Genomic DNA, 17,222 nt, shown 5'->3' with positions numbered 1-17,222 from the left:
CAGGAGGGAGGTGGGAACATCCAAGAACCATGGGCAGCTTGAGGAGGGAGCAAGAGAAGGGAGGCCAGGAACAGATGGAGGCGTGCTCCCAGGACAAGCACACAGCCAGAGACAGGCAAACAGGGTCATCCAGGCCTTTGCATTTGAGCACCTGAATTTAAGGCTGCATCAGTCACTGAAGAAGTTGAGAAACAAGTTTGGCTGAGGAAAGCCAAGGGTTGCATGACTTCCAGAAGCTGAGGGCAGAGGGAGTATCTTCTGGTGACTCCAGACAGAATGCAGCTTGGCCAGCACCTGGATTTATTCAAGTGAGACTTGCTTCAGCCTCAAGACATTGTGATCTGATAATAAGCATTCTGGTTCAGGCTACAAACTTGCTGCAACAATAGGAAACCAATGGCACAAAATAAGAAATGCCCTTAATTTATCAATTTCATGAATCCAAGCAACTTGTGTTACAAAAGATGCATTCAATTTTATTTAGGGTCAGACTCTCAGTCTAATCTTGATACATCAACAATACTGCTACAGAGCAGAGAACCAAGCATGTTAAACATGGACACAGGAACACCACTGCCTGAGGCTCATCAAGGTCTGTGACAGGCTTCCCCCTGGCTCTCCCAAGCACTGCCTGGAGTGCCACCTTCTGGTTGTCACAATCCAGTTTTTTCTTCTAATCAAAGTATTAATATTAAAGGTCACTCAAAAGATAAATTTACAAGAAAGCAAATTAACACAAGCTGTTCACCTGTATTTCCAAATTACTAATTTAACCTCTTCATATTGTAAAATAAGTAAATAAACTACAAATTTATTCAACTAATCCAACTTATTAAAGACTGACTTTTTGAATGACCCAAAGATAAATTTGATACATCATAAATACTGAGCATGACTAACCCAGTTTCATTAGATCATGTGGCTATCTGTACAATCAAGCACGTTTGACTACGTACAGCAGTTTTTCAGAACAACTGAGATTTCAACTTCTTTACTTTCTAAGTGCTTTTCTTTTTTAGTAACATGCATGTTTAAAGAGACAAGAAAAGCAATTCTACCTCCATCCAGAAGGAGATAAATGAACATCCAGCAAAAAGATATGAAAATTTCAAGTTTAAATTATTGAATTTCGAAATTAGGAAATGTTTAGTTCAGACTCTATAACCAAACTGTCTTTAGCTATGGCTGGTTGCATATGATATATAAAACTTTGAATAGTTAGTTATAATATTCAAATATATCAGAATTTCCCAAAGAAACAGAAAATTTATTTTAGAGGCATTTTATTTAGATAACTAAAAAATATTAGCTGTTCTGAAGCAGTCAGTGTACAATGAAAGAGACCAGACCAGTTATTTTATCATGTATTTCCTCTTCTTCATAACTAAGCAAAGAGAAAAAAAGGCATTCTTCTTTAAGGGAAAAGTCAGAAAAATAGGCCAATATATTTTTCTTCTCCATAACATAAACAGCTACAAGAAATTTAGGTGTAAAATGGAAACTGTAAGTTGGCTTTTCATTCCAGACAGCAGGCTATGGCACTGTGTGAACATAATCCTCCTGCCTTATACACGCAGCTATTTTCACTCACAGGCAACACTGAGTAGCTGTTCGTGCACTGGAGCTAATGCATATGCCCCGACATTGTCTGCCCTCTTTGCCACAGGCAGAGTAACTCTGAAGGCGGATGCTTGTCTCTGCTTGTTGAGTCCATGAACTGTATGGTTTCTGCAGCACACGCTTGATGTTCAGGCCTTAACTTCAGGAGTTGACGAATAGATAGAATCTGAATTCTCTGAAGCAATTTCTTCTGCATTTAAAAGAGAAAATAGTCCATTTAATAAAGGGAATATGGAAATCTACATTTCCGTGCAAGGAGGAAATGACTACAAGGTCTTTTCAAACATCTGTGGTAAGAAAGAGAGGATAGACAGCTACTGAACATGACATTATCCCAGGACTTGGGCCACCAAACACTGGAGCAGAGAGCAGACATATTCACCCACTGCCTTCATACCGTGTTTAACCCATTCTTTTCCCTTCACGATAAGCTCTGACTAACTCCAACTACCCAATCAGCACTTAACTAAATCATGCTTTTGCAGGTCCTGTCCTTTCCTTTAGTAATCAAATACTAGTATTTAGAGCCATGCAGCTCAAAGTCATTAAACACTGCCTCTGGGAGGCAGGCTCTAATAGTATCAAAAGCAGGCGTTAACCTTGGAGCCTGTGATCAACTCTTCCTTTCTTATTGCCCAAGTCACAAATGAGCAATGACCAATGTTCCAATCTAACCATTATGCATTGAAGGCAAGCCACCCTCCTTCCGTTCTTGGTGTCTGTCCCGTGGCTACTAACCTAGAATCTATTGCCACTAGTCTGAATCTTTCTCCACACTATACACCAAGGCAATTCCCTAAATTTACATCTATCCCTCCACTTAGATCAAAGGTTTTTCATTTTCCTAGTTCATAAAACTCTTAAGGTTGTAACAGAGGGAACCAGGGACTGGCTGGCCTAGCTTCTCTCCTCTCATCTTGCCCTCACTCTTGAAGCTGAACAGTGACATTCTTCACGCTGGTTCCATTGCTTCTCTTCTGTTGTCTGCTGAGCCCTCCTGCCCATCATCAACAGCGCATCCTCAGAACCTCACCAGCCACCCTGCCCATCCTGAGGTCTCCTCCCACATAAATGTCACTTGTGCAGGAAACCATCTGCCTCACTTCAGGGCTCTGAACTGTGTAAGGAGCTTTTAAACCCGTTCCTGAATGGGTGCCAGGAGCCCTGTCAGTCATGCCCAAGCACCTGGGGCCTTTCGCACTCACACATCATGATATATTTCAACTGTGTACAAACAGTGAGTTTCTTTTGCCATGGACCAAAATGCTTATACACTGAATTTGTACATACCCAGAACGCTTAGAAAAGTTATCTAATTTGTATTTACCCAGCTCTTCTTCTGCTGTTTCTGGAAACCCAATCTTTGGCTTTGCCAGTTCCCCACTGTCTTCCTCTGTGAAGAGAAAAGCAGTGGTGACTGACTATGTAACAGGGCAGGTTCCCACCAACTCACACAGCACACTTCCTCCTAAGTCACTGTCATTCGAAAAGAGAAATCTCAAAATCACCTTTAGCATGACAGCCACTCTGGGATTAGGAATAAGTATTTGGGGTGTTTGTTTAACCAAAAATGTGTTTTCAGTGGTAAGGATCAAGTAATACTATAAACAACTGGACGGATACTTATAAATCTTCATACTGCCTTCTAGCAAGCCTTAGTTTTATTTTTGTATGTATGCTCTTGAAACCACTGGGCCATCTCTCTAGTTCCTTTGTAATAAATTTTGAATTCAGGTCATTTAATTCATCACATAAAGGACATTGCTCATTTAGAATCATGACTTCACTTTGCTTATATCATATTACATTAATTCAAAATCTAAAGGAAACATGCACAGTGGAACAGAATTAATATATGATACAAAATTTATGCATTATAATTTGATAACTTTGAAGAGATGTCCTTACCAGGAAGCACACATTTCCACAGGCCATAGGTCTTTCCTACCACAGTTTGCCACAATCTCAATGTCCCATCTTCAGAACCACTGGCATAGAGTTCACCATCAGGACTGAATCTCACACAGTGAATGGGACCAAAGTGACCTTTGTAGGATTCTGAAAACAGTGAAGAGCAGAGATATCAGATTTAAATAAATGTAAAGCTATCAGGGTAAATACTGCTGTACTAAAGAAAACACTGTCTATACTGCTGGGGATATCATCTCTACCATTTCCCTAAAATTAGCCCTTCCTAATCCAGTACATCAGAGGCAGACCTGTCACCTTTAACTGACCCATACAGATCTTGTCTGAGACCTGGGGTCGGAGGCCCTGGAAGAATGGCTTGGACTGCACTCTGACGCTGTGGACACATTACCGCAGCTTCAGTGTACTTTATACATGAATATAGCAAAGAAAGCAATGACCCAAGGAAGCCTGTTTGAGTTCAGAAAAATATGATCAGAAAAAGAAAGCATGTAAATAAAGACCAATCAGCACAGCACATACTAAGCATTAACAGCCAGCCCTTTCCCGGAATCTGCTCAGGACCGATCGATTTAAACACAATTGCCTGGCACATACTATAGGTTATCTGGGCAAGCACAAACTATATCCAATTCAGGGCAAACTGAGATCAGCACGCAGCATATCCTTTCACCAGATTGGGTTCTACTGCTATGCTCTGACAGCCAACAAGAATAACCACGTCTTATGAGTGGAATGTAAATGTTTAACACAGAAGAAACACAATCCTATCTAAGAACAACTCAGGGAACAAAATGCAGCTCTCTCAAGGTTCCCCCAAGGTATTATTCACTCTACATCACTCTTTTGACCGTATCCCGACACAGACTTAGAAAATGAAGTTTCATAACCCACTTCGAATTGAGAAGCTGTCAATAAAGACTAGCATAGGATATTCTGCAGGCTAGAGCTCAAGTCTATGAACTCCATCGCAGTTTCTAAGTCCTGAATTCACCATCAGCTGTTAGAGGAACTGATTCTGAACATGTCTGCAGACAGACACCAGATGGAGCTCTTTTACATACGCTATCCCTGACCCCAATCAGGCTATCTAGGCTTCCCAATTCCACCACAGAGCTGAGACACACACTCAATACTGAGCTTACATTTTAATATGAGGAAGGTATAGATCAGGAAGGTCTTTCTACTGCAAGAAAACTCTTACTTACGAGTCTCCCTAAGTCCTAAGACTTATGAGTCTTAGGCCTCATCATCTTATTCTGCAGTTTCCTCCATCTGACTAGCCAGAGAATAAAAGCGTCTGAGCAGAGCGGCTGGGATGGAATTATTTGTGTACCATTCACAAGCCTCCTGGACTCAACCCTTACCCACAACCCCAAGCTCCGTGAACAGAGACTGAGATGAGAATGGCTGCATCCAAAATCCAACATCTGTCCATCTCTAACACACAGCCTGGGTGGGCGATGCTGAGCACCTCCTCCCGCCCAACCAAACCCAGCCCAGCCACAGCTCTCTCAGGCTGAGAAGACGGATCCTGTGACTGAAACATTCTAGAACTGACGTTAAGCAGAACCAGTCCACCACCAGTTTTTCCCAAGAAACATAACAAAACTGCCTCCTGTTCTTTGTGTATGAATCCAGCTAGATTAGTTCTTTGGGTGGAAAGCCAGAATACTTAGATACAACTAAGAAAAAAGGAGCCAGGGTATAGACAGAAAAAAAGATTTTCAAACTAAAAGCAAAACATACTTGGACTTGGTAAGTATGGTAAGCATAAAAGTACTAAAAGTCTTGCTCTTTGACCTATCTAGCATACTATTATACACACTATAAAGTTAGGATGTATTTACCTCAAATTAATCATACATCAGTCATTCTACTTCTAAAGAACAATGAAACTTATGGAAATAGCGAGACTCCAAAAAGAAACTAATAATATATTATTATATATAACATGTAATATTTTACATATTACTATATTAAATTTTATTTTAGTTTTACAAATTAATTTTAATATTAAAGTATAAAATATAGATTAAAATGAAAAGTATATATAATAAATGATATTATATATTATAATCCTATATATATTTATTTCTCTTTCTAAAAGTGCCTTGATAAACCAGTGATCCCCTACCATTCTCTAAAAACTCTTGGGAATTCTCCAATTGAAGAAAGGAGGCTGGGTGAACAGGATTTTTGTACCTGTTCTCCTTAGAAAGAACAAAATATCCTTGTATGTGTTTTGTATTTGACTTGAAATACAAATATTTCATCCCAATAAAGCATGACAAATCAGTGAACTACAGAACATCAGTGAAAAGACAAAACTCAGTTAAGAGGAAATGAGTTCAGTATATTTTTTCTGAGGATCTATATTTCCATCCAAAATGGATAAAACACCTTTGTTTTTTAATGTATGAATTTTGAGTTTTAGTCAGCTGGAAAACTTACTTTCAACACACCGTAGGTTAATACCTAAGGCACTCAAAATATTTTGACAATAAATTATTGAAGGCAGTGGTTCTCAACCTTCCTAACGATGCAACCCTTTAACACAGTTGTGGTGCTGTGATAACCTCCACCAACCATAAAATTGTTTTTGTTACATCATAACTGTAATTTTGCTACCGTTAGGAATCGTAATATCTGTGTTTTCCAATCACTGTGGAAGGGTCATGTGACACACACAGCCCTAAAAGGTGTCACACCCACAGGTGGAGAGACTGCCGTGAGAGAAGAAGACTCACCTAGCTCTTCTCCACTATTATAATCATACTTATACAGCTTAAAGTCTTCTCCACCTGCAACAAGAAATTCCTTCTCCGGATGAAGAGATGCGGAATTGATGGTCGCAGGAGCTTCAAAAGATTTAATTGGCTCCAGACTGTGAAGGAAAAACACAAAAACATAAATGTCTATAAAAATTTTAATACTATATAAATAACTATCTAGCCACATTAAAATTTTCCTGAATCCTGAAACCCAATACACAGTAAAAAAAAAAGATTCAGTTAAGTGTAAATGGATTAAAAAAAAAAAAAAGCAAAAAAGTTCAAACACTTGTTATACTGTTATATCCAAGTGGACTTCATCTCGGGGAGACATTTAGTAGTGGGAACTCCATATTCTGAGCAGGAGACACTTTCTGGACATCAGTGTCTTGGCTGGTATACCACATTAGGGATCTTTTATAGTTTTTGAGACAGAATCAATGTGGAGTACTCAGGCTCCTCTTTGCCTTAGCCCTCACTGGGGTCAGGTTCACAGATATATTGGAACACAGTCCAGAATGAGTTCTGTGAGAATTCTACATGCTTATAACTCTCCAAAAAAACTAGAGTCTCATGACTTCCATTTCTTTAAAACATGGGATTATTCTTGGAATGTGTTTTTGTGCTCCTCCCAGGTGCAGTGGACACGAATGTCTTTACTTCAGATTACTCATTATTGCTTGTTGCTGTTATTCAATTATGTTTAAGCTATCCTGGTGATTGTACAGTTTGAACTCAAATAGAATTTTACTCCCATGACCTTTATTGTCAGAGTATATAAACTGTCTGATGCTCTGAATAAAGCTGGCGCTGCACAAGACTGACGTCTGCCTCCTTTACCAGCTCCATTCCCCCACATCCTTCCCACTTAGAGCAGTGACAATGACAGATTAGTTTATTTTTCTTTTGAAAAATTTCACCCTATTTTTTCTACAAAATAAAGTGGATTATTTTAGTAAATACAAAAGTGTCATACAGGCCAAGCAGTGGTACACATTTGCATACCAGCACTCAAGAAGCTAAGGAAAGAGAACTCAGGGCACCCTTGAAACCCTGATTTAAAAAAATCAAGTTGGGAACATGGGCATTTATTTGCCTAGCATATAAAGGCCCAGGTTGAAGGCTCAATACTGAAAAAAGGTAAATAAAACATAAAGCTAAAGTGGCATTTTACTACAGTAATAACTATAAGTAGGAATTACTACAACACAAAGGAATATTAAACGTGTTCTCAATTGATCAGGGTTCGGGGTCCACCCCACTGTTTGTAACTGGGAGTGAAGGTCATGCTGTGGTCTGAATAAGAATGAAGCCTGCAGCCCTCTGCTTGGTTCCCAGTCAGACTGTTTTGAGAAGGATTAGCACGGGTGAAGGAGGCGTCACTGGGGTGAACTGAGGTCTCAAGACCCCATGGCAGACCCAGTCTGGTTAGCTCTGTCCATCTCCTGCTTGTGGATCAGATATAAGCCCTCAGCTATGGCTTTGATGCCATATCTGCCTGCCTCCTGCTAAGGTGGACATGGGCTTCTGCTCTGAAATGTAAGTAATCCCCGCCCCCATTAAATGCTTCCTTTTGTAAGTTGCCTTGGCCATGGTGTCCTTTTGTAAGTTGCCTTGGCCATGGTGTCTCTTCACAGCAATAAGAGATTAATTGCCTGATAATGAAGCTGTATTTATCAATGCACAACAACTCCCCTATCCCCCACAAAACAAAACAAAACAAAACCATCTAAGTTTCCTTACCAGCCCTTTTCAATCCTGAAAACTACTTAAACATAGACCATCAATCAACACATACCACATATAAATAGCTAGGCATGGTAATGTATAACTTTAATCCCACCCAGCACTCAGGAGACAGAGACAGGTAAATCTGAGTTCCAGGCCAGCCTGATCTACACAGAGAGTTTCACAACAGCCAAGGATACCCAGGGAAACTGTCTTGGGAAAAAAAAAAAAAAATACAAAAACTCTAAAGTTAGCTGTGCTGAATTAGGCATTACAGACCAGCCCCCATGTTTGAAATATTCAACAGGCCAGTTACTACCAAATGAGATCTGAGGCAACAGTCTATGGCAGGAATTCATGGTCCAGAAATGAGCAGTTACAGGTTTTAGAACTTTTTGTCACTTTTTCTGTCTCCTATACAATGTAGCTGAACACTGAAGCATTCTTCAGACCACACCGTCAGACCACTGTTGGAGGAGAATGTGCTACAATCCTTACAGAAACCTTCTAAGCACCAAGGCTAAGAACTGTACAGTCAGTTCTACAGATGAACTCAACATTGGACTTCAGGGCACTGAAACATAAGCTCTTATAATTTAATGCACTACAACCAATAAAAATGTTTTGAAGGTGTTTTAACAGATAAAAACATTTTTAATTAAAAAAGCCAAGATTATATGCATCATAGTCCTAATAATTAAAAGAAAAAATCAAAGTGTGCGTGTGCACGCACATGCGCGTGCACGCACATGCGCGTGCATGCACACGCACACAACGAATGGGTTTGCATGACTTCCCTCACTGCATGTAGATCCTAGGAACTCAAACCCAGGTTCTCAATCCATGCTAAACAAGTACTCTCACTGAGCTGTATCCCCAGGCCTTGTCTCTTTAAAATTTTCATTAGAAAATAGAAAACAGGGCTGGAGAGCTCAGCAGTTAAAGAGCACCAACTGCTCTTCCAGAGGTCCTGAGTTCAATTCCCAGCAACCACATGGTGGCTGACAACCATCTGTTATGGGATCTGATACCCTCTTCTGGTGTGTCTGAAGACAGCTACAGTGTACTCGTATAAATAAAATGAATAAATCTTAAAAAAAAAATATAGAAAACAATTATCACAGTGATTTCTATATAGTAAGGAATATACATCATGCCAATGGTTCCTTTGATAAAAACAGAATATAAAATATGCTATTAAAATTAGTGCAATTTCAGCTACCTAGGATATTCATTAGCATATTTTATATTCTGTTTTCATTAAAGGAACCACTGACATCATGCTGTTGGCATGATCTTGTATATTCCTTACTATAGAAATAAATATCACGGGTAGCTGAAAATTTGCTAATTCATGATTACAGTGCTCAACTTAAGAGAGTTGTTAAGAAGTGGGAACGAACACTTCTGTCTGAATTACACAGCACAGGTAAAAATCTGCCTTTAAAAGAACCATGCAACGTTTTGGTACAAGCCTTTCAATTTTTTTTAAAGAATATTTTATTTGTATGTATATGTATCTGTGCATGTACATGTGGATGCCTGTGGAGGCCACCGGATGCCAAGGCTGGAGTTTCAGGTGACTGAGCTACCTGATGGTGGGGAGAACTGACCTTCTCCACAAGAGGCTTAATCGCTAATCAACAGCTCAGCCAGCTCTCTAGCCCCTTAATTTTAAAGTAAGTTAATTCCCCCTCTTTACCACAGAAATGGGTGAAGATTCCCCCTCTTTACCACAGAAATAGGTGAAGAAGTGTCTTGGACTGACATACCTTACTGCACTGTGAAAAGCAATAGATCGTCCGTAAGTAATAACCAAGATTTCTCCCTCAGGAATATATTCCATGCTGCTAACAGACATATTAAAATTTAGAGATTTCACTTCTGTCATTGTGGCATGATCCCAGAGCCTACAAATAAATGAACAAATGAATGAGTACATAGTAAATTATTTATTCAGCAGCCAGAAAAAGCTTCTTTCATCTTTATATAAATCCATGAGAAAATAAACACAACTGTAATAAAGCAATTTTTATTACAAATTAATAGGAATTGTGAATTTCTATGAAATATAAAAACTTGTGTTAGGTTGTGGGTAAAATCAACTTATTTTATTTTCCTAACGCCTATAACACTATGTTATAAAACACCTGGTTCTAGTTTAACTAATCTGAACTGTTGTTTTGGTCTATCTCCCAGCTATGCATCTTTTCCCAAAATATATCAGTTCTTAACACACAAAGGTTAAAGGGCACCATGAATGCCCTCAGCCAATCTGTCCATAACTACACTGGGAACAGCTACATAGCAGCAGCTTTAATGACTTTCTGAATTCTACTCCACGTGATAATAGTAAGTCCATGTTATTGTGACTTATAGTAAATTTTAAGCTACACACATTTCCCTAAATGATTATTGAAAGTATTCATGAACCACAAGGTAAAATATTTTTCAAACTTTAATTAAGAAAAATTAACTTACCGAACAGTTTTATCATCAGCTGAAAGGATCTGTTTATCTTCACTGCACCACAGAGCCTTTTTAATACCAGAAGTGTGACCACTAATTTCCTTAGGTTCTTTAGAAGAAACAATTTAAAATGAATAATAAATATTTGGCTTTCTAAACAGAGCAATATAAAAGCAATTCAAAGTTACAACACTGTGATAGTTTGCATATGCTAGGCCCAGGGAGTGGCACTATTAGGTGTGGTCCTGTTAGAGTAGGTGTGTCACTGTGGGCATGGGCATACCCTCATCCTAGCTGCCTGGAAGCCAGTATTCTGCAAGCAGCCTTCAGATGAAGAGGTAGAACTCTCAGCTCCTCCCGCACCATGCCTGCCAGGACACTGCCAAGCTCCTGCCTTGATGATAAAGGACTGAATCTCTGAACTGATAAGCCAGCCCCAATTAAATGTGGTCCTAGGTTATGGTATCTGTTCCCAGCAATAAAACCCTAAGACAAATGTAGAGAGACTTATTGAGGTGCCAAGCCACCTGGCAGGAACTTGACATTGATCAATGTGAAGTTCCTCTCCCAGCCTTTGAAAGGGAACTCCAGAGTTAGCCATTAATCTCCTCCACCTAGGGTGGAGTGCTCAGAACAAGGTGAAGCCTATTGTTTTTCAAGAACCTGCAATTTCCAGAGAAACACTAGCCATCAGTGGAGCAACTGAACTGGTTCTGCTGAGAAGCTTCCAGCCTTTGGGGAAGGGTTTTCCTCTGCCTATATATATTGGGAGTTCTTCATAAAACTTTGAGACCTAGAATAGTTGGTGTTATCTTGGTCTCCATCTCTTTTTGCTGCCTTCCTATACATCCCCAGCTTCCTTTCCAGGTAACCCGTTAGATGTAACTGCGGGCAGTTACAGACAAACATACTACTAATGGATAAAAACATGGGCCCAGGAACAAGGGAGTACTAAGCTAATCCTCATATTAAATTTAACTCTAGGCCCTCTGTCAAAGTCACCGTTGGTAGTAACTACTAGTGGGAAACACACCACACTCACATGTATGCAACAGGAAAAGTAGAAGAAAGAGAAAGGGAAATTTTAAAGTAGCATACGCAAGAAACTTCACTTCTTCATCTTTAAAACAGGGCAATAGAAGTTGTTACATATACCTATGAGGATCAAGTAGAAACATACACCTGAGTGATCACTACTGTCTGACAGTCAAAGCTCCATAAACTGCTATCACTTCTACTGCTGTTCCACTGGAAAAAGCATCTTCAAAGCACAGCTGAGAGGTGAGGATGAAAAGCATCCAGTCCACCCAAACCCTGAACTATAACTTTACTGTGTCAGACAAGTTCAACATCACTTTGATGCATTAGCATAAGTCCACCAAAAAGTAAGCAGAGAGAAGTGCCCAGCAGATAATGCAGTAAGTAGTGGTAAGTATAGTCTGCTATATTACATATGTCTTTCCAAATAGAATACGACTCTACAGAGTAACTGCTTAATCACAGCATACTTCTTAAAACTTAATATCAGCTCTATAATTCACAAATAACCCTGTCTTCTCCTACAGAATGCTTTTTTAGAACAACCAATACACTGAATAGTTGAAAGCCTGACCCTACTAACCACGAAGACTGGAGTCTCAGCATCCACTCCTCCGGAGGGCCACACCAACCGTTTCCCTAATCTAGCAACATTGCTCTAGTACCTTTACAGAACCTAGCATCATGAAATGAAAAACCATTACCATGGTGATGTTTTACACTGCCAAAAGGCTATGAGCTCTTCAGTAAAATAAGCCAATATTAAATGAAATCTCCAAAAAAGGCCTGACAGGACTTATTTTGACAAAAGACGTTAACAATGAAGAAGAATAGGTAATGGCTGTTTCTCTCTGCTGATTATCTTAACTTTTAGAGTTCTTTAGTTCGATACTTAAAGAAAAAGGAAAAGCACAAAGTGAAGTGTATACGTCGCAGTTACCTGCTTCAGGTTTGTTCAAGTCATATATACGCAGCAGTTTATCCTGTCCCCCAGTTAGCAGGTAATTGCTATCCTGAAAACAAAAAAGAAAAATGTTAGATTAACCACTTTAATCATTAATTAAAGAGAATTACCAATAAAGACACACTGTAGCCAACTACTTCTAGGAGAACATCATGAACTTCTTAGAAAATTGCTAAGCTCAAGTTTCCCTCAAGAGGCACTGCCTGCCTTTCTACCCCTGCTCCCAGTAAGATTTCTTTGATTTCAAATGGAATTCAGGGCCTTTTTTGTGCTATGCAAGCAGTGAACCACACTGAATTACATCCCTACCCAAATTTCCATTTTCTCACACCTGTGTGAAATCCACAGTCTTGACAATGTGCTTATGAGCCAGGGTCATCAATTCATCTCCTGAGACAGCATCCCACACTTTGCTAAATGTAAACATAAACAAATATTATGTAACATTAATACAAGATTCAATATAATGGTAATTTTGATCAACACAAAATAATTATACGCAAAATATTTACAAGTGTATTATGCATTTGCCATAGTGTTAATTATTAGGATACTTAATTTATCAAAAGCCTAAAAGACAATTTTCCCATAGGACTTTTTAACTCTTAATTTTCTTTGACATTGAAAAAGAATAATTTATGCGAGATTCACAAATTAACCTAGCCTAGTTTTTAGCTTAGAGCTGTAATATTTTGTTTACCAAATCTGCAAAATATTTTAATCAATTCAATTCATCAAGTCATCCTTCTACCTAGCCACAGGCCAGAGCAAAATATAAAGAATTTTCTGCATTTAACAACTTTAAATTTTTACAATGTTAAACCTGGATACAGATCAGATAACGCTTAAATCAAGATGTAGAAGGTTAGGTGCTAATGGGCATAATCCCTGCTCACTTTACAATCCTGTGACAGGAGGATTCTGACCTTAGGTTTCCCTTAATTACACAGTGAATCTTTTCTCAAAACAGACAGAAGCAGAAATAAAATACAAGCCAACCAGCCACCTCTGCATTCCAAGCACACAAGGCTATGACTGTGCACATACAATCTGTCATGGAAAGTGCAGAGATTGCAAGCAGAAGCATGCAGCTAAGGGCCGGGAGTGCAGAGCACACTGCCCGAACAGCATCGGTAACATTTACAAATCTAAGACACAGGAACTGGTGATACAATTCCTATTACATAGTTGGATGGACTTATATGTAAGGCTGTAAATTCATGCTTCGGAGAAATAATGTCACCATATTTCTCTTATAACCACTTTTATTTCTGATTCTAGCCACCCAAGGTTCTAACTATGACCCATTCCTCACAGACAGGCCATGCATTTTCTTCAGCTCCCACAGGATTCTCACCTGTGTCCTCAACATTCTTTGCATACTCATTTCAAAAGCTAATCTCTACTCAGTTTCCGTTCTCCAATAATTATTTTCTTTATTTCTGTTTCTGTCTTGTTTGTTTCCTTTTCGGCAGGATCTATGTAGTCCCCGCTTGGGGCTGCTATATCCCCAGACTAAGTCTCTAACTTGAGATCCTCCTGCCTCCACCTCCCAAGTGCTTAATGGGATTAAAGAAGCAGGTGCCACCACACCAACAACCATTTATTTTCAATTTGCTTAAAACAAAGATGGCAACACATTTACAACTGCTCCAAAGTGTGCAATTCTTTTAAACAAGAAATCAGTAAGGCATTTCCACTCTCCAGGCTCTGGCCTACTATCATGTACAGCCTCTCTTAACTGTCTGTGGGCCAGCAAAATGCTTTTGTGGGCACACAAGCGTGACAACTGCAGTCAGAACCTTCAACCCACACCCCCAAAACTGTCCTCTGACCTCCTCCACACAAACCACACCCACGCACAAGAGTAAATAAGTTACCTTCATCGATTTAAAAACAATGGTGACAACAAACACAGGTTAGTAACTATTCATCAAAAATGATATAAAGCACAAAAATGATATAAAGCCTTAAATGAGCAAACAATCATTATAAGTCAGTTTGATAATATATGCAAAACCCAAAGTAAAAACAGGTGAAGTGTATTATGGCAACAGTTTAATCCATCTCAGACTGTATCAAAAGAGAAAGTGAACTGAGATGAGGTGACTTATCCATTACTACAGTGAATGTGTGTGTGTGTGTGTGTGTACACTAATTGGTTGACTGTGTGTGTGTGTGTGTGTGTATTCGAAGCCTCAAGCCTGGCCAATCTGATGCCAGACTTATCCATTACTACACTGATTGGTTTTGTGTGTGTGTGTGTGTGTATTCAAAGACCTGCACCTGACCACTGTGATCCAGACCACCCTCCTGCCGGTCTCCTGGCTGCCTTCTGATCATCTTGGCTCTTTCAGCACCATATCTGCCTGGACACTGTCATGCTTCCCTCCATGATAATGAACTGAACCTCTGAACTGTAAGCCAGCTCCAATTAAATCTGTAAGAGTTACCTTTACCTTGGTCATGTTGTCCCTTCACAATAATGAAACCTAACTAAGACAATGAGAATCTAAGGAAAACTAAGAATCTTCCAGACAGTGATCTTTTTAAAATCATGGGAAATGAAAAGTTTGAGACCCCGTTTTAAATTATCTAGGATCAGTTAATAAAACTGAGTTTAAAAAAAAAAAGTATCTGGAGACATCACTATATAGGACTAAGTTTACAAAAATATCTGTAAAGGGCACCAGAAATTTCCATTATCCAAGCCGCATAGACCAAGGTTCCTGGTCTCAATAAGAGGGTCAATCATTGAAACACCTCAAGTCTGGGATCTTAGTGAAGATAAGGATGCTCAAAGAACCAGAAACACCATGTATTCCCTATGGCATCAGCTGAGTCAAACTTTATGCCTAACAGTGAAACTGGAGAATCAGACCATGTCACCACATAATTCAAACAGAATACAGTTAGCCATCTTTGTTACACTTACGCTGTGAAGTCTGCAGCTGCTGTAGCAGCTTTGGTGGCATCCTTATTCAATGTTGCACCCCAAACAGCACCTTTGTGACCCAAAAATGTTCCAATCCAGTCTCCTGTATCTCCCTGGCGGAGCATGGGTTTGCCATCTGGAAAATATTTTAAGACAACATATGTGATTTAGAAGCATGCAACAATCCTGAGCAGCAAACTAGAAAACTGTTGTTGTAACTGGTCCCACCTACTCCCATCAAGCACTGGGGGTTCCCATCCTGGTCTGTGCCTATGGTCCCAGTGACTGGAGTTTTGGTCTCTCTCTTTCTGGGAAGCCTAAGCAATTCTGGGTCCGAGTAAGAGGTCTCCCTCACCTTTGCAAACTCGAATTACGAAACAACTGTAAAGAGCTGTTAAATACTCTTCCAAGGGACCTGATTCGGATTCACAGCACCCACACGGGAATCAGACAACCGCCTGTAACTCCAGCTCTAGACGATCTACAGCCCTCCTTGGGCACCCCCTTCACACATGTGCAAGCATGCAGACACTACACAGGCACTCATGAATAAAAACTTTTTAAAAACCATAGGCTGGATGCCACTGACAGTTGTCAAAACGATCTAAATAGCCGTTTTTACTTTGGACCACATAAGCCTAACGTACACTTTCATCTGGAAAAATAAATGAGACTCGCACCACAAAGGCTGATACAATAAGATGAGTGAGAAGATGTAAAAGATACTCCTCTCGGCCTGGCCTAATTTCTCCTTTCCGTGAATCCTTGGGAAACACAACGTAGTTGCGTGTGTAGAAGGGCGCAGTGTTGGGGAGCACTAAAAAAAGGTGGGGAGGAGGGATACACAAAGCCTGGCCAGCGGCGAGCAGAAGCCTCTGTCCCAGCAAGCAGCGCAGTGGTTTTAACTGGCAGCTACGACCCACCCACCCGTCGGCACTAGGGAGCCGCGGCGGCCATCGCGGGCTCAGCTCACCTTTGCAAGCGCTGATCAGAAAGTAGCCGTAAGGCGTGATCCCGCTGAAGGCCAAATCCACCACGGGCCGCGTGTGGCCCGAACAAGTGAGCGGCGTCTGCCTCATGGCCATGGCGGCGGCGGCGAGTGCGGTGACGCGGAGCGGGGACCGAGGGTCGCGGTCGTCCTCCTTCTCGGCCGCGGCGCCTCAGGCTGCTTAAGGCCCCCCGCACTCACGCCGAGGCCCGGTAGGGAGTCCCCGCGACGCGCGGCCGCCTAGGGAGGGACAGGGAGGGAGGGAGAAGGGGAGGGAAGCGCCGGAGAGCCGGCCCGCCGCCACTCACGGTCTCCACCGGTAGCGGCAGGAAGTGACGTCGCACCGACGCGTCGCGTCATCCGGAAGTGACGGACAGCGGGAAGGTGGTCGCTCTCAGAAGCGCCGCGAGAAGCCGTGTGCGCAAGCGCGAGCCCTGAGCCGGCGCTGACTTCACGCGGGCTGCCCCAGTGTTGTGAGTCGCCAAGTCCGTCGGTTGTAGGGTTCTGTTGCAGAGTTGGAACCTCCTAAATGCTCTTATTTCTGTATGCTCTTCCCACTCGCGTCCACAAGGCTCGGAGCAACCGTACACCCTCCTGTGTGGCGGTGGAGTCAGGACAGTGAGGAACCCGGAATCGAACTGTGCTGTCAGGCTTGGCATCTAGGACCTTTCCTCGCTTGCTCCCTCTCTCCAGCTCACCCTTCATGCTTTTCTTTACTCATGTCTAACTCAGGTGTTACTGTCTTTGTTTTTAGTTATTTTCTTTCCACGAGTCTGA

General features: G+C 40.9%; 1 protein-coding gene across 1 annotated transcript; it reads right to left on the bottom strand.

Moving 5' to 3' along the window:
* Positions 1–1,266: 1,266 nt before the first annotated feature.
* Strap (serine/threonine kinase receptor associated protein) lies at positions 1,267–16,790 on the bottom strand. Its single transcript, XM_052175170.1, has 10 exons — positions 16,431–16,790; positions 15,458–15,593; positions 12,854–12,935; positions 12,499–12,571; positions 10,533–10,629; positions 9,824–9,961; positions 6,300–6,436; positions 3,529–3,678; positions 2,948–3,013; positions 1,267–1,810 (listed from the first exon to the last, which is right to left on the bottom strand). The coding sequence occupies exons 1-10, from the start codon at positions 16,540–16,542 to the stop codon at positions 1,749–1,751; spliced, it is 1,053 nt and encodes a 350-aa protein (XP_052031130.1). The 5' UTR covers positions 16,543–16,790; the 3' UTR covers positions 1,267–1,748.
* Between the last annotated feature and the right edge of the window lie 432 nt (positions 16,791–17,222).

This window comes from Apodemus sylvaticus, chromosome 2 (assembly GCF_947179515.1).
Source record: "Apodemus sylvaticus chromosome 2, mApoSyl1.1, whole genome shotgun sequence".
Lineage (NCBI taxonomy): Eukaryota > Metazoa > Chordata > Mammalia > Rodentia > Muridae > Apodemus > Apodemus sylvaticus.
Note: the sequence above shows the minus strand (reverse complement) of the source record. Positions and strands in the feature narration are given on the sequence as shown.